The sequence below is a fragment of the Schistocerca cancellata genome, chromosome 8 (genome assembly GCF_023864275.1).
Source record: "Schistocerca cancellata isolate TAMUIC-IGC-003103 chromosome 8, iqSchCanc2.1, whole genome shotgun sequence".
Classification (NCBI taxonomy): Eukaryota; Metazoa; Arthropoda; class Insecta; order Orthoptera; family Acrididae; genus Schistocerca; species Schistocerca cancellata.
The window spans coordinates 72,166,169-72,192,187 of record NC_064633.1 but is presented as its reverse complement, the minus strand read 5'-3'; the positions used below and the strand labels follow the sequence as shown (position 1 = coordinate 72,192,187).

At 44.1% G+C, this 26,019-nt stretch overlaps 1 protein-coding gene across 1 annotated transcript in view; it reads left to right on the top strand.

Annotated features, from left to right (window-relative positions):
* Positions 1-26,019, top strand: part of LOC126095361 (protein unc-13 homolog C) — a 657,358-nt gene that overhangs the window by 47,020 nt on the left and 584,319 nt on the right. Inside the window, exon 6 of the mRNA XM_049910168.1 lies at positions 1,781-1,824. Within this exon, the coding sequence (XP_049766125.1) occupies positions 1,781-1,824 (44 nt within the window). The remainder of the gene's footprint in view (positions 1-1,780; positions 1,825-26,019) is intronic.

Genomic DNA, 26,019 nt, shown 5'->3' with positions numbered 1-26,019 from the left:
CTGCAGTGTTCTATTTTTAGACTTAAGTTTTTGAGAGTTTCGTGTGCCTAATACAGATGTTTAGCTTATAGTGCAACGTACCTGGTTATATAGCCGAACTAATGCTGTAAAATGTTTCCTTTGTTAATTTAATAATTATTCCAAGACAGTTTAACCGCTGTAAACGTTGTTTCAGATCTGCACAGGAGACGAAGGGAGATTCACATAGGAAAACAAAGCCAATTAATGTAGCCTTATAAAGTTAATAACAATGTATCCATGTGTGCTAGTCATTCTCAAAACAACGATCTTGTAGTGTTACATAGCATGAGTGTAATAAATGGGAGTAGAATGTAGCATGCTTGATTAAGTAGAACCTGTAGGACATAATATTTGGTGTTTTAAAAGTAAGTCGCAGTATGCTTTCATTTCAATATTCACAATGTGTCTAAGTATAGAAATGGTAAATTTGCACAACCCCTCGACAGAAAAATATTAAACTTTTTTCATATGCAGTGCAACCTGAGACTTCATTTTCTGTTTAAATATGGCGTCTACAGCTCAGGAGAGAACAGGCATAATTATTTACTTATCTCGTGTTCGAATTGAACTGGGTGAATGGAACCAGCCCTTGTTTCATAAGTAGCTCGGAGTTTATACAAAACGATATTTAACCGTCGGCACGCCTCTTTAATACGTAACTTCCAAAAACAAGGTTGTCACCTACGCACATATTTGCCGCTATTCGTACTTGAACAATGTAGTTGAATACAAGAAACATTTTCGTAATCTCTTACTTATTTTTAGAGTCACGGACATAGCTAATTACACTTTTACACGGTGGGTAAGCTGAAAGTAAACACTTTTTTTCATTAAACGTAACTATTTCAATCTCATAGTGCCACTAAGAGTTTTGGAACGTGGCGTCAAATTCAGCGAAGAAAGGTTCAAGTCCCCTCCAGTGGCTTTTTACTGTTAATAAAAAAGCTCAAAGTAGGCAGTTTCAAATCGTTTTATATAAATATTCCGCGCAAAGGAATAGCAGTGAGATAACAAGTTTATCAGTAGGTTGTGATTTTTCTAAGGTTTTTATTATGAGTAGCGTTGCCATACATTGAAGCAATTTATCAGGGTAAGGATTTACTTTCTATAAACTTCCAATGATGACTTACTTCCTTAAATTATAAGTCCTTACATGAAACCGTCTCTTTAAACCATGTTTTCCACAGGAACTGTTCGTGTTGTGTCTATGCATTCCTTCCATCATAGAGCAATGCGCTGAAATATCAGTATGTTTGTTACCATCTCAGGAAACTGAATTATTAGACAGTATGCTAATAATACTACTTGATATACGCTTCTTGTAACTTACATGTACACCTCTACTCAGTACTGTTTATAATAGAAAACTAGTTTTAGATTATTTTGTACAAGTTTTATAACTGTATGTGTGTATTTTCTTGGCGGCAATTTGTATAGTATACATATCAAGGCAAGACATTGTATTGGTTGCTCAAACAACTGCTTATAACTAGCTGCTATAGAACTGTTATCTGTGTCATTGTGATGTCTGTTGTGTGTAAGTGGCCAGTGTGACGGAGATCTCAGGGACTAAGACACTTGCGGAAATTCGACTGCTGACTCAAAGCCTGGCACGAAATCAATTGTTGTTTTAAATAATCGTCTTTCCCTAAGCGTATCCGTCACACGGCCACATGTCGTTCTCAAAATATTTATGTATATGTCAATAACGTTACTAATATATTCGTTTTTGTCCCTTTCCCTTTCCTTCCACCCCTAGAATGGAGCGGGAGTTGGCAGTGAAAGTGGCGGTCGAGGAAATGGGTAAGTTGACTGAGTTACCTTCATTTATTTTATTTTCTATTTCCTTTCTCTCAGTTTCCGATAAGAAGGGAAGTATTACAATGCAAAAGTAAAGTAGTGTAGTTGCCTAAAACAAGTTGCATTCTTGTAAAGGAAAAATTTACTCATGTCACAACATCGAAATAATCACTGTATAAGACGTTACGCCGTGAGTAATTTAAAAAGTTATTTAGACCGTATAATGTTGCTCAGAGTCTAATAAGAACGCTTCTCTCCTAGAACGAATAGAGCAGGACGTAACATTTCTTCAGGTCTGAGAAAGAGTGTCCGAAACACAGGAAGAAGGGAAAATGTTCGAGAAGCATCCAAAACTCTTGTCAATTCTTAACAAAAAAAAAACACACACACACACACACACACAGAGAGAGAGAGAGAGAGAGACAGAGACGCCTTCTCATCTTTCGGTTACCCTGACCCCCCACATCTACGGAGTATGTATGCAGTCACATCTACGTATGTACATAAATACTCCACAAGACACAGTACTATCCGTGACGGAGGGTACCCTATACCACAACTAGTCATTTACTTTCCTGTTACACTCGCAGCACAGAGCAAGGGAAAAGCGACTCTCTGTATGCCTCAGGACGAGCCCTGATTTCTCTTATCTTAGTGTTCCTCAGGCGAAATGTATGCCGCGCGTGATTAGCCGAGCGGTCTGAGGCGCTGCATTCATGGACTGTGCGGCTGGTCCCGGCGGAGGTTCGAGTCCTCCCTCTGGCATGGGTGTGTGTATTTGTCCTTAGGATAATTTAGGTAAAGTAGTGTGTAAGCTTAGGGACTGATGGCCTTAGCAGTTAATTCCCATAAGATTTCACATACATTTGAATTTTTCGAAATGTACCTTGGCGGCAGTTGGAATCGTTCTGCAGTGATCTTCATGTGCCAATTCTCTATATTTTCTCATAGTGTTCCTCGAAAAGAACATCGGCTTCCCTGCAGGAATTCCCATTTGAGTTCCTGATGAATCTCCGTAATACTCACGTGTTGTTCAAACTACCGGTAACAAGTATAATGGCCCGCTTCTGCATAGCTTCGTCTCTAATCCTGCACTGGGTGAACGTTCTTACATCTGTTCAATACGCATAATGAAAACTATCGTAGAAAGGAGTGGAGTTTGCTGCCGGATGCTATATAAAACTCATTTCTTTTCATGTTATCTTGTAGTCTACATATCCGAAACATTTCTCCACATTGTTGAAGAGAGTCTATGAAATGAAACACGGAAACATGTGGTCGAGAAGAGTTACTATTCTTGACATGTGAACGCTACAGAAGTCGTGAACGCTCCACCGTCATCAGGTAACAAATTCGAGAAGGAGATTATCGATACGAAGGCAGAAGTACTATTACTGCTATGGTGGACGTTTAGTTCTACAAGGATCCTAAAAAATATCAAACTGCCGTTTTAGTGGCGTAAGCCGGAGGTAACTGACTTTATAAAATTCAAATTAAAAGATGAGATTTCTCTGTTACTCTGCTACAACGTGTGTAAATTTACCAAATAGTACTGGAGTCAATGACACTCGTAAAATTTCGAAAACCAGGACTCTTTGAAACAGTCTTTCTACCAAATTACATTTAGGCCTAGAGACGGATAGGTCGCGTGATTCGTTTGGTTAAGAGCTGCTACGCTAGCAGCCAACATCGGTACTTCGCTTTAATAAATGACTACGATATTAACTGACATGTCACTTATTGCAAGCAGAATAATTATCTTAAGCTTCCTGGTAATTGAAAATTGAGAGTCTGTTGGGGTAATGAACTTGAAACCTTTGCCTTTCGAGGGTAAGTGCTCTGCCGGCTTTACTTATTTATTTACTAAGGAATGGTCTGGTGGGCGCTCAGGGGCACGAAGAGTGGGCAGGAGTCGGAACCCGAGGCCTGGCCACAGTCTCCCCCTCACCGCCACAGAACCTGTGGAGCGCACGAAAATGGGAGACACAGGAATCAACGGAAATGGAAGGTTTTGTTCTTTATATATTTCCATGTTTTGTTGTAATTTTTACTGTTGTTATGAAATTGTGTGGAACATACTTCATCCACATAGAAAGAAATAAAGACTGAAAAGAAAAAGAAAAAAATATTTACGGTGCGCTCTCCCTTCCGCGGAGGTCGGAGATAGAATCGATCATAGGTGGCTTAGACACCGCCGGAGGGTGGTTAGGTGCCCTCAGCCCCAGGCACCCCGCAAATGAGTGGAGTGTAACAAAGACCCCTTGAAGATAGTTGGCAAATACTTCTCGGTAACGTGGGCTGTGTTCGACTGCTGCACGGACTGTTCGTAAATAGGTGCAGAAGTCGAGGCGGTATTTAGGTCCCACGGAGTAGGTAACCGACCGCCCACCCCTTGGCCCACGTAGTGGCATCAAATTTGGCGGCGGGAAAATGTTTATCCTCTGGCTATAGAAACATTCGCGGTTCGATTGTATCTGGTGGCACTCGCAGAGAGCAGGTAATGATCTTCTGCACGAATCAACAGACGTCGTGTGAAGAGTCGCAGGTCAGATTGTGTTGAGTTGCTGGCAAAGGAGACACAAAGAGGAGAATTCGACAAACCAATGTTGTGCAGTCGTTGTTTTGTGGCAAATTTTCTGTTGACCATGTGATACCACATTGCCCGGACATCCGTGGGGAGGAAGGGCTGTTGGATGGTATTCCACACTACGTGACACTGGAAGGAGGGGTATTTGGTCTCCATCACATTATGGGGAACACGGCACAACAGTAGGCCGTAAAAATCCTTTGTCCTGGGCGAACGAGTATCTGGGAGACAAGTATTTGTGTAACTATAGTTGACAAAAAAGGCCAAAATGAGACACAAATGAGGCACGATGTGGCCGACAGACACTGGTGGTGTGGGAGGAACTTAAGCAAGCTGTTAGAGATATGCGGCGTTCGGTCCACTGTCTTCTCGCGGTACTCACAAAAAGGCCGCAGCTCGCATATAGACATTGACGAGGCCGAGGCCAGCATCCCGTCGGGTCAGGGTAAGTGTAACGGACTTTAAACATGATACCAGCCATAAGATGGAGTTCGCCTGGAGGTTGCGCCCAATCGCCGTCGGTAGAGGGAGAACCTGCACGATGTGGACCAATTTTGGTGCCACATACCGATTAAGAAACTGAAAGGTTTGAAGGATGTCCTGGCGGCGCAGGAGGTTCTGGCGGATGTCGTTACAGATGACATGCAACAGGCGACGGAAATTCGTTGCCGATATGCGTGTGACAGTGGCGGTAAAGGAATTCCCAGGTACCGGAACGTCCGCACAAGCAGCAAGGGTGCCACATCAACTTCCTGGAGGCCTTGTCCAATGTACATTGCAGAAGATTTGACGACATTCATGGCACTGCCAGTGGCAGCTCCATAACGTGTAATCAGTTTGAGGGCTGCTCGAATCTGAGAGCCATAGCGAATGAGGAGGAGGAGGTTATCAGCGTATGCGTGACATCGAAAAGTGGTTTGGCGAAGGGTGAGACCGCAGGGCTCGGTCTTCAGGCCCCCAATGAGGGGCTCTAGGGCAACAGCATACAGGAGGGTAGAGAGGGGGCACCGTTGCCGAATTGAATGGCGGATGGGTACTAGCCTTGACGTGAACTCGCGAAATGCCACTGCTGTTAAGTCGCCGGAGGACGTCGATGAACAGAGGGGGGTTGCTCAAGCGGGCTGTCACCGAAAAACGGGAAACGGTGGCGCACTTTATCCAAAGCGCCATCGAAATCTATAGCGACGATCGCTGCACAGAGTCTGCAGGCCGCTGCTATCACAATTAAGTCGCTGTATTCCCCTGTGGCAGTCTGTATGTTAACACGTCCCCCAAGCGTCGTTTGCTCTGGGCAGAGGACATGAGGGAGTATTGTCTGGAGACGCATCGCCAGTAAGCGGGCGCAAATCATAAATAGGCGTTGAGTAGGGTGACTGTCGAACCGTGGGCTGCTTTGTAGACCGGAATTATGATACCCTCAACAAAGGCGGGTCTTGCGGTTCTTGATCAGATGTCATGAGTTCTTGAAGCATAGTCGTCCACCACGTTGCCGTGAAATCCCGGAAGGCTCGGTAAAACTGAATCGGCAAGCCATCAATATCGGGTGATATGTTGACTGCGCCCTTATCGTCTCGTGTGACCGCCACAATCAAAGTATACGCCTCTGAGTGGGGGAGCACGTGCGTGACGTAATGCAATATGGAGTAATTTGCTTCAGTATCGGCATCTTCTTCTCCGTAAGTACGACGGCAGTATTCGACGAATGCATGAACGATGTCATACTGGTTGGTCACTTTTGGACCATGAGGTGTGACCAGAATGTGATGAGCTCCCAACGATGCCATCGCTCCTCGGACAGTGTATGATGCATCGATGGAATTTCCAAACCCGCATGATCGTGGTGCTCCGTCTGTATTATCACTCCCTGCAATTTGCGGCAGTCAGTGCAATTATCCTCGCCTTAGCAGAGGTAACTTTCTTTATTTTCACACGACCGGTTTCGGACTGTTAAAGCCCATCTTCAGGTATCGTAGCTATGCTGTGAACCCCCGAGCGCCGCGTGTACCAGACGCAGTTTACTGCCTTAGTTCTTTCCATTTCAAACTGGTTGTCTAAGATTGGTGGCTGAGTATCCAATCTCGGAGAATCGCATAATACAAATCGACAGTGTTGCGATGGAAGCCGGCCAAGTCCTTCTTATATCTCATCAAAGTCCTCCAGATCGCTGGTTTGGCGCAATCCATCGACCACGTGAGTGTCGGGTGGTGGCAGGGAAGGCATCGTACGCAGGCTCCCTATGTCTTGCTGAATTGCTGGCGACTAGTCAGGTCACGCATATAAGAAGTATTTAGTTTCCACGACGCACGGCTGCGCCCTACAAATTGTGGCGGAAGGAGGACTGTGCAGCAGTAAGAGCAATGGTCAGAAAAGGCCAGAGGCCAGCGTTCGTCGCCCCGTATCGCAGATCAAAGATTCTGTGAGACATATACCATGTCTAGACGGCTTGTGGAATGACTGGTAAGAAACATATGGCCAGTATGGTCGCTATGTTGGACTTCCCAGGTATCGTGGAGCAGGAGGTCCCACACCACTATATGTAGTTCCTGGCATGTAATATAGTGTGGAACCTGATGTTTTGGGTGCAGAACGCAGTTAAAATCACCTCCTAGGAGGCAATGTTCGTATCGCCCTAAAAACAAACGAGTGATGTCCTTAGGATAGAATTGGGCCCATTCATGTCGTTGTTCGGTGCCCAAAGGGGCGCAGACAGTAATGAAACGTTTCCCCCACGGCAGTGAGTGTCGTGCCGCAAGCTGATGGAAGGAAGGAATCAGAGGCTTGGGCGGTATAGCGATTGATATCTGGGAGACTGGCCAAGTGAACTTCCTGCAGGAGGGTGAAATCAATATCGTAAGCCAGAACATATCCTGCATATGGCGCATTTTCACCCTGGAACGAATGTGGTTGGTGTTGATGGTTGCTATCCGATATAGTGGGGGCGGACCGCTGGAGGGTGGTGGAAGGGCGTAGGTGTCGCGTGGAACGGCATCCCGCTCACCCGCCGGGAGTGCTGGGGAGGGTGTGGTTAGTGGAGCGGCGTCGACGGCGCAGGATCCCGTAACGGGTGCTGCTCCTCGACTTCCTCGTTGTGCCATGCCGTGGAGATGGGCACGGGTATATCGTCCATTTTTTCTTCGTGGTGTAATTTTGGCTGTGCTAGGTCCATTAAATACTTGAGCGTCCTCACGGTGCCTTGGGGGGACGGGCGCAGGCACACCGGTGGATGTCACTGCGCTCACATCGTCTCCTTCGCCTAGTCGCGGATCCGGAAGCGTCTTTCGGGTCGACGGCGGCCTCGTCCTCGAACTGCGACGACTCCTATTGGCCAGAAACGGTGCGGCGCCTTCTCTTGCGACGCTTCGGAGAACGTCGTTTTCCTTACGCAACCTTCCGTTGCCGACGACGCGAAGGGAGCCGCGTCGCTCTGGCAAGGCCACCTTCGGGGCGATGAGCGTGTCTGTCGTGTTGCCGAGGGTTCGGTCAGCGGCCGGCCACGTCGGCACTGTCGGAGCGGATGCCGTCCGAGGCGCTCTCCGTCGAGGTACGGTCTGGGTCATTTGTGGCGTCCGGTCGGTATTGCGAGGCTGCAGGAGCAGCGAGGACACGTCACGGTAGTACCGTAGGCTGCTACGTGGGTGGTCCTTTGGATTCTGGATGTTATGTAATAAGCCGGTGTCAACATTTGGCTCTAAGGTGGCCTTCTTTGAAGCACCCGGAACAACTCCGAGGCTGGCCGTCATACACTCCTGGAAATTGAAATAAGAACACCGTGAATTCATTGTCCCAGGAAGGGGAAACTTTATTGACACATTCCTGGGGTCAGATACATCACATGATCACACTGACAGAACCACAGGCACGTAGACACAGGCAACAGAGCATGCACAATGTCGGCACTAGTACAGTGTATATCCACCTTTCGCAGCAATGCAGGCTGCTATTCTCCCATGGAGACGATCGTAGAGATGCTGGATGTAGTCCTGTGGAACGGCTTGCCATGCCATTTCCACCTGGCGCCTCAGTTGGACCAGCGTTCGTGCTGGTCGTGCAGACCGCGTGAGACGACCCTTCATCCAGTCCCAAACATGCTCAATGGGGGACAGATCCGGAGATCTTGCTGGCCAGGGTAGTTGACTTACACCTTCTAGAGCACGTTGGGTGGCACGGGATACATGCGGACGTGCATTGTCCTGTTGGAACAGCAAGTTCGATGACGGTTTGGATGTACCGTGCACTATTCAGTGTCCCCTCGACTATCACCAGTGGTGTACGGCCAGTGTAGGAGATCGCTCCCCACACCATGATGCCGGGTGTTGGCCCTGGGTGCCTCGGTCGTATGCAGTCCTGATTGTGGCGCTCACCTGCACGGCGCCAAACACGCATACGACCATCATTGGCACCAAGGCAGAAGCGACTCTCATCGCTGAAGACGACACGTCTCCATTCGTCCCTCCATTCACGCCTGTCGCGACACCACTGGAGGCGGGCTGCACGATGTTGGGGCGTGAGCGGAAGACGGCCTAACGGTGTGCGGGACCGTAGCCCAGCTTCATGGAGACGGTTGCGAATGGTCCTCGCCGATACCCCAGGAGCAACAGTGTCCCTAATTTGCTGGGAAGTGGCGGTGCGGTCCCCTACGGCACTGCGTAGGATCCTACGGTCTTGGCGTGCATCCGTGCGTCGCTGCGGTCCGGTCCCAGGTCGACGGGCACGTGCACCTTCCGCCGACCACTGGCGACAACATCGATGTACTGTGGAGACCTCACGCCCCACGTGTTGAGCAATTCAGCGGTACGTCCACCCGGCCTCCCGCATGCCCACTATACGCCCTCGCTCAAAGTCCGTCAACTGCACATACGGTTCACGTCCACGCTGTCGCGGCATGCTACCAGTGTTAAAGACTGCGATGGAGCTCCGTATGCCACGGCAAACTGGCTGACACTGACGGCGGCGGTGCACAAATGCTGCGCAGCTAGCGCCATTCGACGGCCAACACCGCGGTTCCTGGTGTGTCCGCTGTGCCGTGCGTGTGATCATTCCTTGTACAGCCCTCTCGCAGTGTCCGGAGCAAGTATGGTGGGTCTGACACACCGGTGTCAATGTGTTCTTTTTTCCATTTCCAGGAGTGTATATAATTATTGGATGGCATCCGCGGATCTGTAAGTAGGACGGAACGTGGCTTCTGAGATCAGTGGTGACCAGTCAGACGCAGGACAGGATATGTCCGAAACTGTGTCCACTTCTCCGCAGAATGACTGTGGACTGTGGCGCGACGAGTTACTCTGCAGGAATTTCGAATGGCAATCCGAAAATGCGTATCGCACGCATACCTAAGGCCGCTCGGTCGATTGTTACCGCCCCCCCACATTGCTATCAGCATATAAGAAGAGGAGCCCCTGTCTGGGCTCCTGTAGGGTTCGTTCGCACGCTGCGTCGTTAATGATTTTAACATAGACCGTGCTGCTCACGATCGACACATGTATAATATCGGTCGCCGGGATCTTGACTTCCTCTCGTAGAAAATTCTCGTGAGAAGCATTAGACAAGCTGCAACCAAAATTTTCTAATTGTTTTACAACCTGCCTACAAAATCCACACGACCACAGCGACAACGGCCAATTAACCAGCGACGATGGTAGTCCTTGACCGTCCTCGGCTAAATCTTCAGGATGCCAAACCTTAGCGCCATTGTCCACGAAGAACAGAAAGGCAAATATCTAACCACCATATCATCTCTGCCAGCAAGTAGTCAGTCAATGGTACTCCGTAAATGATATCCTGATGCGATTCGTCCAAACTGTGCAGATGACACTAAAGGTTTTTGTGTATTACATTTGTGCACCAGCACTGTGACAGCTAACGTTCACTTTCATGTCGATAGACTCGTGATTTTTCTTTCTTTTCGAAATGCTGTCATATAATGAGTATGTCGCGAAAATTAAAATCAAGCCGAACCAGGATTCGAACTAGTATCCGCATCTTACAGCAATCAGTCACTTTAATTGTAAGACTCTCTAAGCATGCGGAAACTCCTTTGACCACAGGAAATCGCTACGTTCAGAAACTTAGGTAACGGAGACAAAAGTAAATGTGGCTCCATAGTGCAGCTCAGTAAAGCACGCTGAGTCTGCAGTTGTCAACACTGTTCGGCGTAACGAGCCTACAAGGACACCGCGCCTTCTCCTCGTCATCACTTTCGTCCAAATGTATGGTCTATGCGGGAAAGTGATAGAAGTGGGAACTCTAGACGGCCAAGCACTTAGCAAATTATCATTTTTGGTGGTTTTGGGGAGGCATAAGCCAGTCCCTCAGAGACTCACACCTAGTGAGTACGTGGCTGGCGGCCACGGAGCCCCGAGCTGAGTCCTGGCGTTGCTTCCACTTACTTATGCCAGGCTCCTCACTTTCATCTTTCCTGTCTGGCCGCCCTCGGCCAGCTCTTGTTCTTTCCGGACGCTGACGCTATTAGGTTTCGAGGGCTAGGGGTCTTTCATTTTCCAAACTATACTTCTCATGTAGCGTCTGACCCAGAGCGGGCGGCTGCGAAAGGCGTCTGTATCCCATGTTAGGGGAGGCCTCCAGAACTGTGGAAGACAACGGAATATCACCGTTGATTACCTTCCCTGCATAATACAGTCTCCATTTTATGCACAAAAATGGCTTCCTCTCATGTTAAATCAGTGTCCCGAGGTAAAATACTCCCCCATTCGGATCTCCGGGAGATGGGGGGGGGGGGGGGGGACAACTTGAAAGGAGGCAAAAAATCAAAACGAGAATTGGTACCTGGAATGTTAGAACCCTGTAACAAGCAGGAAAACTGGAAAATCTTAAAAGAGAGATGGAAAAGAATCATATGGACTTCGTAGGAGTTGCTGAGGTAAGATGGAATAGACGTGGAGACTTACAGTCAGATGAATGTGTACTGTACTGCTCAGGACGAGAAGTAAAAGGAATGAATGGAGTAGGAATGATTATGACAAAGTAATTGGCTAAATGTGTGGAATATGTGGACTATGCAAATGACCGGGTTATAGGTGTAAGGCTGAAAGGAGCACAAAAAGATTTACTGATTGTCCAGGTGTATACGCCAACTTCAGAACATGATGACCAAATTGTAGATGAAATGTACAATGTAATAGAGAGGATAATGGACGAAATTAGAAAATGCTGCAAAATAGTAATGGGAGACTGGAACGCCATTGTGGGAAAAGGGAAAGAGGAAAACATAGTAGGCAGTCATGTCCTGACGACTTCCTGATAACAGTAATGATTCCATTACCGAAAAAACAAGGAACCAAGAAATGCAGTGAGCACAGGACAATCAGCCTCATTTCACATGCAGCCAAAGTGATGTTAAGAATAATTAATAAAAGACTTGAAAAAGTAATGGAGGAGAATCTTGGCAAGGAGCAGTTTGTCTTTAGAGGAAATACGGGCACCAGAGATGCAATAGTGCTCCTACGAATCTTGGGAGAAAGGTTTATTGAAAAAGGAAGAGACCTATATATGTGCTTCATCGATCTAGAAAAGGCATTTCACAATGTGGTTTAGTATAAGCTGGCGATTATAATGAGGGAAAAGAGAGTGGACTGGAAAATCAGCAGACTTGTAAATTCATTATATCTTAATCAAAAAGCCTCAAAGTGAGAGGATAAAGTACAAACTGGATCGGACTAGGAAAAGGAGTAAGACAAGGATGCTATCACCTATTCTTTTCAACCTCTACCTAGAAAATAGGATTGACCAATACTCGTTAGATGAAAAAGGAGTAGAAATTGGAGGAAGAAGAGTAGGGTGTTTGAGGTTTGCTGATGACATGGTCCTCCTAGCCACAGGGGAAAAAGAATTACAGGATTTGGTGGACACCATTGAAGCTAACGAAAAAAGTTATGGAATGAAAATTAACACAAAGAAAACAAAAGTATTGGCACTAGGAGGAAATAAAAAAATAAAAAATATGCTGAATGGAGAGATACTACAACAGGAGCAAAATTTTAAGTATCTTGGAAGCAGGATAGACACCGACTGGAAGTGCACCACAGAAATTGAAACAAGGATAGCAATGGCAAAAGAGGCATTTTATAAGGAAAGGAGAATTTTCTGCAGCGGTCTGGACAGAGAACTCAGGAAGAGACTCATAAAATGTCTTGTATGGAGTAGTCTTCTATATGGCGCTGATACATGGACTTCGACGAGGAAAGACAGAGAAAGGCTGGAGGCTTTTGAGATGAGGACATGACGGAGGATGGAAAGAATAAGTTGGATGGACGGAGTAAAAATGAAGAGGTACTGAGAAGAGTGGGAGAGAAAAGACAGGTACTAGATGTTATTAAGAAAAAATAACAGACTTATAAAACCAGTTCTAGAAGGATATGTAGAAGGGAAAAGGAAACGAGGAAGGAAGAAATTTCATATAGTGGATGACGTGATGGACGGTACAACATACAGCAGCCTTAAGAAGGAAGCAATGGATCGCAGAAAATGGAGAGGCAAGGAACCTGCTAATACGAGGTGTGGCTAGAAAAAAACCGGACTAGTACTGGTGAAACAATAAAACGAATGCAATAAGGCTGAAAGTCGCGTGGCCTGTCACGTGACTCTCGCTCCGCCTACTGCTCGAGTTTCATCTGCCTCCTGCACTCAGTCTGCCCGTGGCGCCTGTTTTAAGTAGTTGACGTTTTTGTCTGTGCGTCGGAAAATGTTGAGTGTACAGAAAGAACAGCGTGTTAACATCAAATTTTGTTTCAAACTAGGAAAATCTGCAAGTGAAACGTTTGTAATGTTACAAAAAGTGTACGGCGATGATTTTTTATCGTGAACACAAGTGTTTGAGTGGTTTAAACGATTTAAAGATGCCCGCGAAGACACCAGTGATGACACTCGCACTGGCAAACCATTGTTAGGAAAAACTGATGCAAACATTGAAAAAATCGGTAAACTTGTTCGACAAGATCGCCGTTTAACAATCAGAGCAGTGTCTGAGTTAACAGGAGTTGACAAGGAAAGTGTTAGGCAGATTCTTCATGAAAGTTTCAACATGAACAAAGTGTGTTCAAAAATGGTTCCAAAGTGTCTCACAATTGAACAGAAGGAACGCCGAAGAATGATTTGTTCTGACATCCTGGAAAACATTGAAAGTGATCCCACCTTCTTACAAAATGTTATTGCTTGCGATGAATCGTGGTTTTTTACTTACGATCCCGAAACTAAACGCCAATCGATGCATTGGAAAACTCCTGGTTCTCCACGACAAAAAAAAAAGCGCGAATGTCAAAATCGAAATTCAAGGCAATGATGATTTTTTTTTTTTTTGACATCAAAGGGATTGTGCACATTGATTGGGTACCAGAGGGACAAACAGTGAATCAGCATTACTACATTAGCGTCCTGGCTACCCTACGTGAGCGAGTACGGAGAAAACGGAACGATTTGTGGAGAAAAAAGTCATGGATCCTTCACCAAGACAATGCCCCAGCTCACAGTGCGTTGTCAGTGAAGACGTTTTTGGCAAAACACAACATTCCCATCTTAGATCATCCACCCTACTCACCTGATTTGGCCCCCTGTGACTTTCTTCTTTTCCTTAAAGTCAAATCAGCTTTGAAAGGAACTAGATTTGAGACTGTTGAAGCAGTAAAAGAAAAAGCGACGGAAGTAATGTATGGACTTACCGAAAATGATCTGCAGCATTGCTGTGAACACTGGAAAATTCGTATGGAGCGGTGTAGAGACCGAGGAGGAGAGTACATTGAAGGATATAACATGAAATTGTAAATAATTGTAAATAAATGTTTTTTTCCAGCATCAGTCCGGTTTTTTTCTAGCCGCACCTCGTATAACAGAAAACTGATGAGGATGATGAAGCCATTTATGTTAGTGTGGCTATCAGACTATACGAGGGTTGTGGGGTTAAGTCCACGTGTAAAAATGTGTTGTAGTCTAATAAAGATCAACGACAGGGCAATGGATTCTTGACACAGCTCTGGAAATTTATGTAATAAATAAGAATAAAAAGGCTACCGGTACGAATATTAGATGAAAGCCTGAGTCTCCTTGTGAACTAATAGATCACATCTCGTAGCCCTAAGTTTTTGATTAAGCAGTCACAGAGACTTAATAATTTTTCTTTGAAGAAAATTGGGATAACTTTAAAACTTCAATCTATTCAAATTTAAAACTTGCTGGCAGATTAAAACTGTGTGCCGGACCGAGAGCTTCAATGAAGTTTGGAAGGCAGGAGACGAGACACTTGCAGAAGTGAAGCTTTGAGGACGGGGCTTGAGTCGTGTTTGGGTACTTCAGACGGTTGAGCACTTGCCCGCGAAAGGCAAAGTCCCGAGTTCGTGTCTCGGTCCGGCACACAGTTTTAATCGGTCCGGAAGTTTCATATCAGCACACACTCCGTTCCGTTGCAGAGTAAAAATCTCATTCTGTGTTCAAGTTTAGTTTGTAAAAGTGGAACAGATACCATTACTATGAATGCATCTAAATAGCGGTGCTGAACAGATCAAGCTACTCAGCAGAATTCTACATTACAGCGAAATCTGATGCTCAGAACGTACGACGATCCAGCCAGTGGTAAAATACTCGTATTTGACTCGCAGTTGGGAGAACAGTGGTTCACATCTCCCGCCGGCCATTCACATTTAAGTTTTGCTTAATTTCCCTTTATCTCTTGGGGTGAATACCGCAACGGTTTCTTTGATAGGGAACGGCCGATTTCGTCTCTTCTTCCCCAATACAAGCTTCCATTGGTTCGTTGTCGCTGACGAGACGCTAAACCCTAATCTTCCTTTCTTTACACTACGACGAGTGGCAATATATCGCAAGCGTCCTTCTAGTCAAAAACAAATCGCAAAAAAAAAAAAGAAATGGTGTGGAGTACTCATTTCAAAACATCATTCGCCGCAATGAGAAACAAAAACAGTTTTGAAGCATACATAAATCCTTTAAATGAACAGAATTCGGTATCTAGACCAAGACCAATGGATAAAAACTTTGTTGTACCTTTCATGTACAGTACCTTTTACGTAAAGTGTTGTGTCCTGACATCGGTGGGAGAGGGTCAGTCTGCGCTCCCGAGCGGTACAGAGCAGAAGGCAGAAGGACAATTCGCTGTGAGGCATTTGATTGTTTTTTCTTCTGTCTGAGCCAACACTGGTACAGGCATTTACTAGAAATGCAGGTGGTGAGACTTAGTACTGAAATCGTTGTGGAGACTCTTGGACAAATAGGGTTTCGAAATAGTTGTTTATTCCAGACAGGACTAACTAATACACTGGGGGCTAGTTCTAGGGTTAGAAAAAGCTTGAATAACAATGGTACAACAGAAGGCAGTGCAGAAGTCCCAGGAGTGGACGCTAACCACAGTAGCAAACACTAACAGCATCTTAAGGCAACAACGTAGTTGCAAAACAAAAGATACTGAATGTGACACTGTTCACTGAGGCACTCCAAGTGAGAGAGCAGACTTACGCGGAGCTGGACCGAGGCTGGAGTCGACGGGCGCGGATTCGGCGCCCAGATCGTCTGACTGAGAACTCCGCCAAAATACTGAATCTACAGGTGGGGGCACTGTTTTTTCCACTTAAAGCCACCCAGCCAATCCCGCTGGTCTCTTGCAGGCGCCTGCCAATCACAATTTGGTTAGGTCCCCTCTACTGCTGCCAAGGCCGGGATGTTAATGCAGTTGCACTAAGTCCATATTTGGTATCAAAATTGTTCAGCTGAAAGCTAAACGTAACTACTCTGCAGACTAAGGCTTGCAACATTATTGTTATACGTCATTTATCCCCGCCCTTTGGGCTCCCAGGACTAGGGACTGCTAGGTCAACAGTTTTAGGGCGTCTTCGCTCTCTTTCTAACCCTTCTGAGCCTACTGACGTTGTTGTTCTCAGGGCTGGTATCGAGCTGGCTTTATACACTAATACGTACCTGTCGGTTACAGAGTTCTACGGTGGCAAACTACCACAGCACCTAGACGACATATGAAGTTCCGTGTTAATTCCTTGAAGAGTAACTAGCGCCCCAGGACCGCGTCTGGGAGCGTCTGCATTTTCGCAAGGCTCTCCCCTCACGGTTTACTTCATGTAACAATATCTCTCCTAGTTTCGTCTGCTCTCAGCATCGTCTGTGCTTCCGCGTCTTGGAGCGCCTTTCTCACAGCTTCCAGATGAAACTACAGTAGCAAGGAATAATCAATATATTGCAACAGGATGGACAGTCAGAAAAGCTTGTAATGGCGTTGCAGGTAGGTTGTGATGAGAAATAACTGTTAAAGAACCAAATTTGATACGTTGCGCTCTTTCCGATTTAATTAGTATTGAAGGTAGCCAATCAGGCTGTTGCGCGCGCAAATTTAAGCTTCCCACCAGATATACGTAGTGCCAGTTGTTCTCATAGCGCAGGTGAAAAAGCCCGTGTCCGGGTTCGATCCTTACTATCGTCCCATGTCCAATTTATGAAACGCTATCTTTCAGGAAACTAAACTAAGCATACTTTTGGCAACGTCTCTGGCGGGCCGTTTGAATTTGCGCGCACAACGGTTTGAATGCCTAACTTCATGACAATTACCTAGGAAACGGTGCAAAGTACCGAATTATTTTCTTAACAACTATTTCCCAGCACAGCCTACCCTTACATGCTTTTCGACTGTACCTGATCACACCGTACTTGCGTAGGTATCATGATCAAAAGGCACAAATAGAGTATCTTCAGAACAAAACTTTTTATGATTAATATTTACCACAGTATTAAAAAAAATACGCTCTTGTTAAGAACCAAGTGTATACTGTATACGTAGGAATGTTTCACTGTATCTTATCCTTGCATTACTAGTATGTTAAAAACAATATTTTGTACACCATGATGTCACTATCAACAGAGCAGTCAACTTGTCAAAAAAAAAAACTCCCCTTACTTTTGTTTAAAACTGTACAGCTCATTGGTGCAACCTAGAACACATATCACAGCTGTGCTTCCGCTAATTTTCATAAGTTAATATCGCCACGTAATGGCGTCCTTGGCTGCATCGGCCGCTGCGATTGTTGAACTGTAAATTACATGAATGCAGGTTAATTCAAGGAAGGCGGACATGAAATCGGGATCACTTCTTACAAATTAAAAGTGCACAATAATATTCAATTAATATATTATCTGCTTAACTCATACAAATATGCTTACGTTTGTCAGCACTCGAAAGATGTCCGTCTATACACACTCAAGACAAAAGAAGAAGTGAAGTCGATTAAAAAATTAACAAAAGAGCGTATCTTGTCGTCTCTTTAGATCATTTTGTCATAAATTATTTCTTTGCAATCTAAACCTACACAGAGAAATTATTATTTTGCGGCTACATGACAAAAATATATTATTCAATTTTTTAATGTCTCTTCTTTATAAATACTGTTTTTTAAGTCTTTTCGTAATATAGCACTGGGGACGCTATATTGCCCCCCGAAATGTTTATGTCATAAAAAATGTTCGTGTTTTTTGACATAAATATTTCCTCTTTCATGTCCACAGTGTCCACACGCAGGCTTTTCTTTCACAGTCTACATATGTCACATCGTATGTTTACACCGTAGTAATTACTGAGGCGTGTTGCACACAAGGGGTAATACAGATGAAGTTATCTACATAACAATAGAATATACAATTGGTTACGTATACAGTCATGTACAAAAGAAATGGACATAGAATACAATTAGTTTCATTTTGGCTGCTTCTTTTTAGGGTTGCAACTTTTGCAGTGTTCATAGGTATACAATCACGAGTTAGCCGATAAACTTGAAGTCCCAGGGGTGTCAACTGTTCGGTCCCCATTTGGCGCGGCCGTAGGGAAACCTGGGGAAAACCTCGGCGGAGCGACAGACTAACTGCTTTGGTCACTTTCACTTAAATGTTTCTGGGATGTCATTGGAGTACAAGATGTGCATACATTACAAACATTTTTTTGTTGCACTATGCAAAGAATGAGGTCATTATAGCAATTGGTTGCGTTGCCGATGATCTACGCCGCGACGGTTAGCTTGCGACGGCGCCGGTTGCTGTGTTCGGTGCTCGGCGTCCGCGGCGGCTGCGGAGAGGTCAATGCCCGCTCGTCTCTCGCCGTCGCGGAACGTCAGAATCAGCTGATCGGCTGCACGGTTGGCGATGCGCTTCTGTCTCGCCCAGGCGTGGCGGAGTGGGATGATATTCGCCCCCCGCGCTTGTTGGCAGGAGTCAGCTCTGCTACGCATCTCCGACGTAGTACATGAAACATACACACAACCAACGTAATATTTGTTTCCCGCTGTAGATCGTTACGCTAGTGGGAAAGAAGAATTTATTAGTGCGGCAGTTGTTGTTAAGTTTTCGCCAGTTTCCGAGTGTCAAGCTAGCACTGTCTTGCAGAATACATGACATGGATCTTCTCCCGTGAATGAAGTTTTGATGCGCCACTGTTTCCATTACACGTCAGTTTTTGTCTTGATAAAATTATTTATGTTTTCGCCGCACTCGCAGGCACTGGTGAGTGTCCCAGTACGAGCTTAGCACAAACATTCGCCGTTTCTGCGGTCGCTGTTTTGCAACAGTCCACGCATCGCATTCCAGTCTCGCATTATTGTACTCACTGAAATTACAGTCTGTCCCAAAAATATTGACTGTGGGTTCACTTCACGTTAACAGTTCACATTTATAAGCAAATTCACAGTTCTCGTGCGTAATATTGGCGTTTGGCGTCCTTACCGCTGTTGAACGTTCAATACTAGCACTTCACTGTCCATATCACAGTTTCACCTTCACAGTTTTTCACACTGCTTAAAGTAACTGTTTCGATTAGTTCACAAACACTAATGTATTTCATTCAGTCTGAACTGGATTTTGGCTAGTGCTGGACTTTACCAGTCTCTCGCACTAATTATCTCTTTTCATTTTCCACTTAGAGTGGTACTTGCCTTCAGATTTTTTGACTATATAATTGTATTTCCGTCTCATCTGAGGTAAGTCCCCATGCTATGTCTGCCCACTCATTGCGTACTTGCCCTCCAGAGCCAGGCTCGACTTTACAAAACTTTGCCTCTCGCATTATTGTAGACATTTTATAATCTAGGCCTAGCGTGCAAGTTCCTGGATTAATGTTAGATTTGTGACTTTTGTTTACACTACAAATTCGTGCAAATCTCTGCCTTAGCAGATGGCAATATATTTTAACAGTGCTTAGCGTTAGTTGTGTTTAATGATTTGCTTTGTACCTTGTCCACAACACATGAGGTACCTTGGCTGATGTACACCTTGCACTCGTGTTGTTTAGTAAATTATGATTGAGCATATTTCAAGATCGGTATAGACATAAATACATGGAACAACATATACACTATAATACTGAATTTCATAAGTTTCATTACTACTACAGTTCAAAAACATTCATGACACACTAATGAAAAATTCTTTCATCATTACATGCTGTTTATTTTTTTTAATATTTTAAAGCATTTTTAAACATGAAATTTGTAAAATATTCTTAAACCTACGTTCATTTTTTTTCTTCAAAATGCAATTGCTTAAAAATGCTGTTCTTCCTTAACATCTACAAAATTGAATCGCACTAATCTTGTGCGCCTCATTGTCTTTTAATGTTACACTAAAATCTTAACATTTACACACAGAAAAAAATACACTCTAAACTTAACCTATTATTCACATATGTAAAAGTTGCTCTACTGAGCGAACGTCTTTAAGTCTTTGTAAGTATTTTCCTTGTTTCCTTCGCAATTGCCTCCTTATTTGACCACAGGATGGTGTAGTTTGCGTGACAGAAAGTATCGCGAGGTACCATTTCGATGTTATAGGTGTAGCCCTCGATAACACCGGGTTTTTCCGAAAACACATTCTCATAATCTGTAAGTAGCTGTGTCAATTCGTTTTGTTGTGCTTCAGTCAAATGTTCTGACTCCCTGACTTTCATGGCTATCAGTTTCCTTTTTTCCTCTCTTCGGTAATAAACTCTTTATAACATGCTTGTCTTGTACTTAAGTCAGAATATAAATTCATTACCTGTATTCCTTCGAATCTCGACTGAAAGCTCCGGCAATATTTACCGTGCACTTCCCGTGTCCTCAACAACGGCAAAATTACCCGTCTACCCTCATTCGTAAGGCTTACTTCCCCGCACAAGAGGTCGATTTTTGCGTTCCTCCGGCGTAAAAATTCCATCCCCAGGATGAAAGCAACAACTAATCCTTTAACTACTAGGAACGAGCATTTCATTGCTTCATTTCCTACCGTAGACTCGACTTGCACCTGGTGCTTTATGATATGAGATTGTGCACCTATTGCACCTGTTACACGACAATTCTTCACTGGCAATACTGGTATTCTATTATTTTGACTCAAGTACTTGTAAAAATTTGCACTCATGACATTGGTTGAAGCGCCGGTATCGACTATTATCTGTACTGGTGCTCCGTACATATCTGCTTGCAATATAGCCTGCACAACACTTTCGTCGGTTCGGTTACATTTCTGCGCTATGTCTACAAGTTCCTGTTCTATTTTTGTTCCCTCATTGTATCTCAGCATACAAAGTTTATGGCTGTCATCCGTGGATGTGCCCTCACTACACCGTCCTGCAGCCAACAACGGAGAGCGTATTGTGGCTGTCTTTAGTTTAACGGATGAGCATTAGTGGGTTGACAGTTGTCTGTCACTTCCACTAACCTCACATTGTGGTTCTGGTTGTTGTTGTTGTTGCTACTGTTGGGTTGGCCGCCCTGCCTCCCCGATGGCGTATTTTGATATTGTGTGTGGCCCTGGTTTTGCGGTGGTCGGTTGTAACTTCCTGACATGTTCTGTGACGGACCTTGGTTGGCGTTCCATTGTGGCGCTGTGTTTTGTTGCCACTGTGGTGTCGGTTTATTACAACCACGCCACTGGTTTCGGTTGTTCCGCCATTGCGGATTGCCGTTACCATTATATCCATTACTCATGCATCCATCATGATGTCTCTTTCGATTTTGACGATTATAACCGTTGCCGTTATAACCATTGCCATTGTTTGTGCCTCGATTCTGTTGCCGGTGCTCTTGCTTATTCCCGTTGTTACTACCGTTACTGTGGCTGCTATTGTAATCGGCTTTTTGTTGATTACAGCCTGCATGGCTCCACTTGTTTTTGGTTTTCATATCTTCGATCAATAAGTCAACAGAATCCACTACTTCCATGAATTGTTCTATATCGTATTCCGGCACATTGATGAAATGTCTTTTAATTTCACTGGGCAACTTCATTTTTATTAATCTGATTATGTCACGATCGGACATTGGCTCGTCCTAGTACCTGGTTTTGTTTATATACTTTTCGAAATATTTGCGTAACGTTCCCATCTTAGGATTGTACATTTCTGGACTGTACAACTCCTTTCGTAGTCTTTCTTGGACGCTATCGGACCAGAATTTTTGCAAGAAAGCACCTTCAAACTGTTGCATCGTTAGACATTTTTCGGACACGTCGGTCGCCCACAGTGCCGCGTCACCTTGAATAAAGGAGACCACGAACTGTATTCTTTGTCTTTCCGTCCATGTCCTGGGAGACACATTCCTGAAGCTCTTAATAAATACAACAGGATGGACATTTCATTTTTCGCTATTGAAGGGTTGGAATGTCCTGTGTTTTATTACGTTGTCCTCTTTTTTGCACATCTGATTGTTACATTCTGGGACATTCATTACTTCGTGATGTGCGCTGCACGGTATCGCATGTTGTTCGTGCTCATAATTCACATTAGGTTGCGGTTGCGCACTCGCACTCTGCTTACAGTCTGCGTTATTATAGTAATCAGTACGCGGAGTCGGATTCATTATCTGTCCGCCACTACATTGCTTTCCAACGCAGACAGTTTCCGCGCGACCTCCTGTTGCCAATTTGGCAACTCCGCTGTCACACGGGATTTGATCTGTGTTAATTCAGCACGTAGTGCGGCAGCGCTAGCATCAATATTTACACTCGCGGCCGCAGTCGCTTGTTCTACAGCTGTTTTTACGTCGCTTTCAATCTTTGCAGATATCTCGCGATCCTTTACTTCTAGCCATTCATTTAATTCTTTTTCTACTTTTTGAGCTTGCACTTCCAAATACGCGTCAATACTTTTCCGTGCATCTATCTCCACATTATACACGCGGGTGGTTAAAGCCTGGACCTTGTCTTCAAGCCTAGCCTGCGGTATCTGTAATTTTTGCATCTCGCCGGCTAAGCTTTGCACAAGATCGGGGATTTCTTTGCAAGCGTCCCGCATCTCGGCAAGTTCGCTTTGGATACTATCTAGCTTCGCTTCACTGCGCTGCTCTTGCTCAATGAGCTTTTGCGTTAATTTTTTCTCCTGCTCATGTAGCATCTGAGCCAGTTTTTCGTCTCTTTCCCTATCACTTTCTCCGAGCCTACGCAGAAATTCAGCAAAAGGGTCTGCAATCGGTGAGCATACTGGTGCCCCGCTTAATCTAGCACTCGACTGGCCCTCCTGCCCAGGCAGTGGAGTTGTTACTCTATCCCCATTCTGCTGTGGAGCGTCATTCACAGTCCACAGATCCTCGGCCCCCGCTCCGGAAATTATGTTACCCGGGGCGGTGGCTTGGGATTCGTTTACGTGTTGCAAATGATCCTCACTTTCCATATCAACGGAATTTTGTTCTTCTGGTACGGACGCTTTAGGTTGTCCTAACTTACCCATACTAAATTCACTTTAAGCCACTGACGAATCTTTAACACTGATACACACACGAATAATTATCCCCTCCAAAAACAAACATTTAAATACACAAAACGAATAATTATCCCCTCCAAAAATAAACACATAAATACACAAAACACCGAAGGTATCTCATGTGCACTTGGGTTCGATATTCCGCACAGAGCTACACAGGATGCTTGCACAATAGGTCTTACCTTTATTTTTCTTTCTCGTGATCCCTTTTCTTTTCTACACTTTTTCTTCTCAAGCTCTCCTCAGGGTGTGGTTTTGTTGTTGTACATGTAAAGGAATTCATATAAGCATTAATATTTTACAACGATTAGACACATACATAATTACATTCATTACAATAGAATCATACTGATCGGGCCCCAAAGTTGCGGCGCCAATCTCGCGTACGTCGGCCGTCGTAATTTAATATATTATTATTGTTATTATTATTATTTTTTGATTGTTGTCGACTTACGTGGTGGGCCTTAATAAAAATGATATTCCATTTAATTTTGATTTTACGGTTAAATGCTTTCCTGAAGTTCTCCTTTTTAACAATATTAATCTCAAATTATTTGTTACGTTAATGAATGTTAGACTTGCTGCACCTTAAAACATGAGCATACAAGCTGAACAATGTAATAAACTTTCCATATTAATTTCCTCGGCTAGTCAGTTCACTTTAAAGCAAAAGATCTTTAGTTATTAATTATAATTGCGGCCCACACACGCGCGAGAGTATTTTTCTTACCTCCGTTAACCATTGTATTGTAGTCGGAGTCCTGGCTCTGGCTGTCGGCTACGGTACTGAAAATAAGAATTTTAAAGCTACGTATTTCTGCAACTTCGTGCGGCTGGGGAGAAAAATTAATATTATTTTAATAGCGGGCGAGTATTTCGCTTCCGCTAATTTTCATAAGTTAATATCGCCACGTAATGGCGTCCTTGGCTGCATCGGCCGCTGCGATTGTTGAACTGTAAATTACTTGAATGCAGGTTAATTCAAGGAAGGCGGACATGAAATCGGGATCACTTCTTACAAATTAAAAGTGCACAATAATATTCAATTAATATATTATCTGCTTAACTCATACAAATATGCTTACATTTGTCAGCACTCGAAAGATGTCCGTCTATACACACTCAAGACAAAAGAGGAAGTGAAGTCGACTAAAAAATTAACAAAAGAGCGTATCTTGTCGTCTCTTTAGATCATTTTGTCATAAACTATTTCTTTGCAATCTAAACGTACACAGAGAAATTATTATTTTACGGCTACATGATAAAAATATATTTTTTTAATGTCTCTTCTTTATAAATACTGTTTTTTAAGTCTTTTCGTAATGTAGCACTGGGGACGTTATAGCCAGTTACAAGGTTTCTACAATTAAACAGCCCTTTTTTTAAGTTTTTGGTTTTAATTTGATTTGAGGTTCCTAAAAGCTGCGCAAAAGATAATCCGCTGATACTTATAACTGGCATTGTTGTATACGAATAGGTCATAGCATTCATCGACTGCACAAGCGACTGTTTTTTTTTTTTTTCGCTCAAAACGATAAAGTGCGGTTTGTGCACAGTTCTTGCACGAAACCTGACTCATTCGATTTTTATATAGCATTTCAGAGAAGAACGAGAAGCTTCGATTTCACGTCAACTACGAATATCCCCTCTACAGATTTACTTGATCTCCAATATACTACAATATATATCGGTTGTACAGTTGCTATGCCTCAAAGACACTTGGAACAAAAGGATTACAGATGCAAATACGTGTGGCTGACAACGCACTGCCACATCAGAATTCCTATAACATATAATTTGCGGCAATCAGGAACTGAATATATGTGCATATTATAACATGGAATGCCAGGCTGACCGGCAGTACTAAAAAGTCTTCCGAACAAATGTTTTACATGCTATTTCTTTTGTGGGTGCATTGCATTGCCCTTACTAATCTCTCAGCATGGCATCTCTTTCCACTTTATGTACGCATATCTCTTTTGGTCACTATGGATGGTTACTCATAGATTTGTATGGTAGTTACCACTCCCGGTAGCAAATGGGCAATAGTGTGGTACTGTATTTCATCACCTATTTATGAGCAATGGCTGCATTTACATGCGCCCACGTCCAACTTCAGTCAATGCACTAATGGTCAGTCCTCTGCAGGACTTCACGAACTTTATTATCAATTTCCTGTCCTATTACATGCACGCATTGATCGAGTAACAATGGTTCTCTAGATATGCCTCTGCATATGTCCTAATCTATTTTACCTTATTCTCATGATCGCTACGTCAGATATACGATGGTGATGGCATAATGCTATCGGCAGTTTCTTTAAAATTACCGAATAGTATTTCGCTAAAAATACTCCGCCTTTTATCGAATGTGTTGTACCAGTACGTTACGATCTTAGCAATGCATCTAAAACTATCCCCCGACTCATTTATACGGATGTGGCTCCTTTCCGGGTCAGTCACAATAAATCACGTAAAGCGATTTTATCAGCAGCAGTGTTTTGTAACCCAGTTCTTCCATGGATGGGTTAAGTTCTTTAACATTTCTCTCAGCTCGGATCTGCTTTTGCTTTATGTGGTCAATCAACTTTAGCTCGGTCTGCATGTTACTTCTAGGTATTTTACTATAGTTACAGTATTTCTTCTCTTATGTACGCACGTTATGCTATATTTGTTTACATCCAGTCTCTCTATCAATATTTGACGCTCATCAATTCACTGTAGTCTACCAGCATTGCTATATTCTTCTTATAAAGAACGGGATCTTCTGAGACCAGTCTTCGCGTATTGCAATCAGTAACCTAAGTATGTTTTGTACACATGTCGTTACTCCCCACGGAAAAATACCTACCTAGGGAGCATATTTTGCTGTG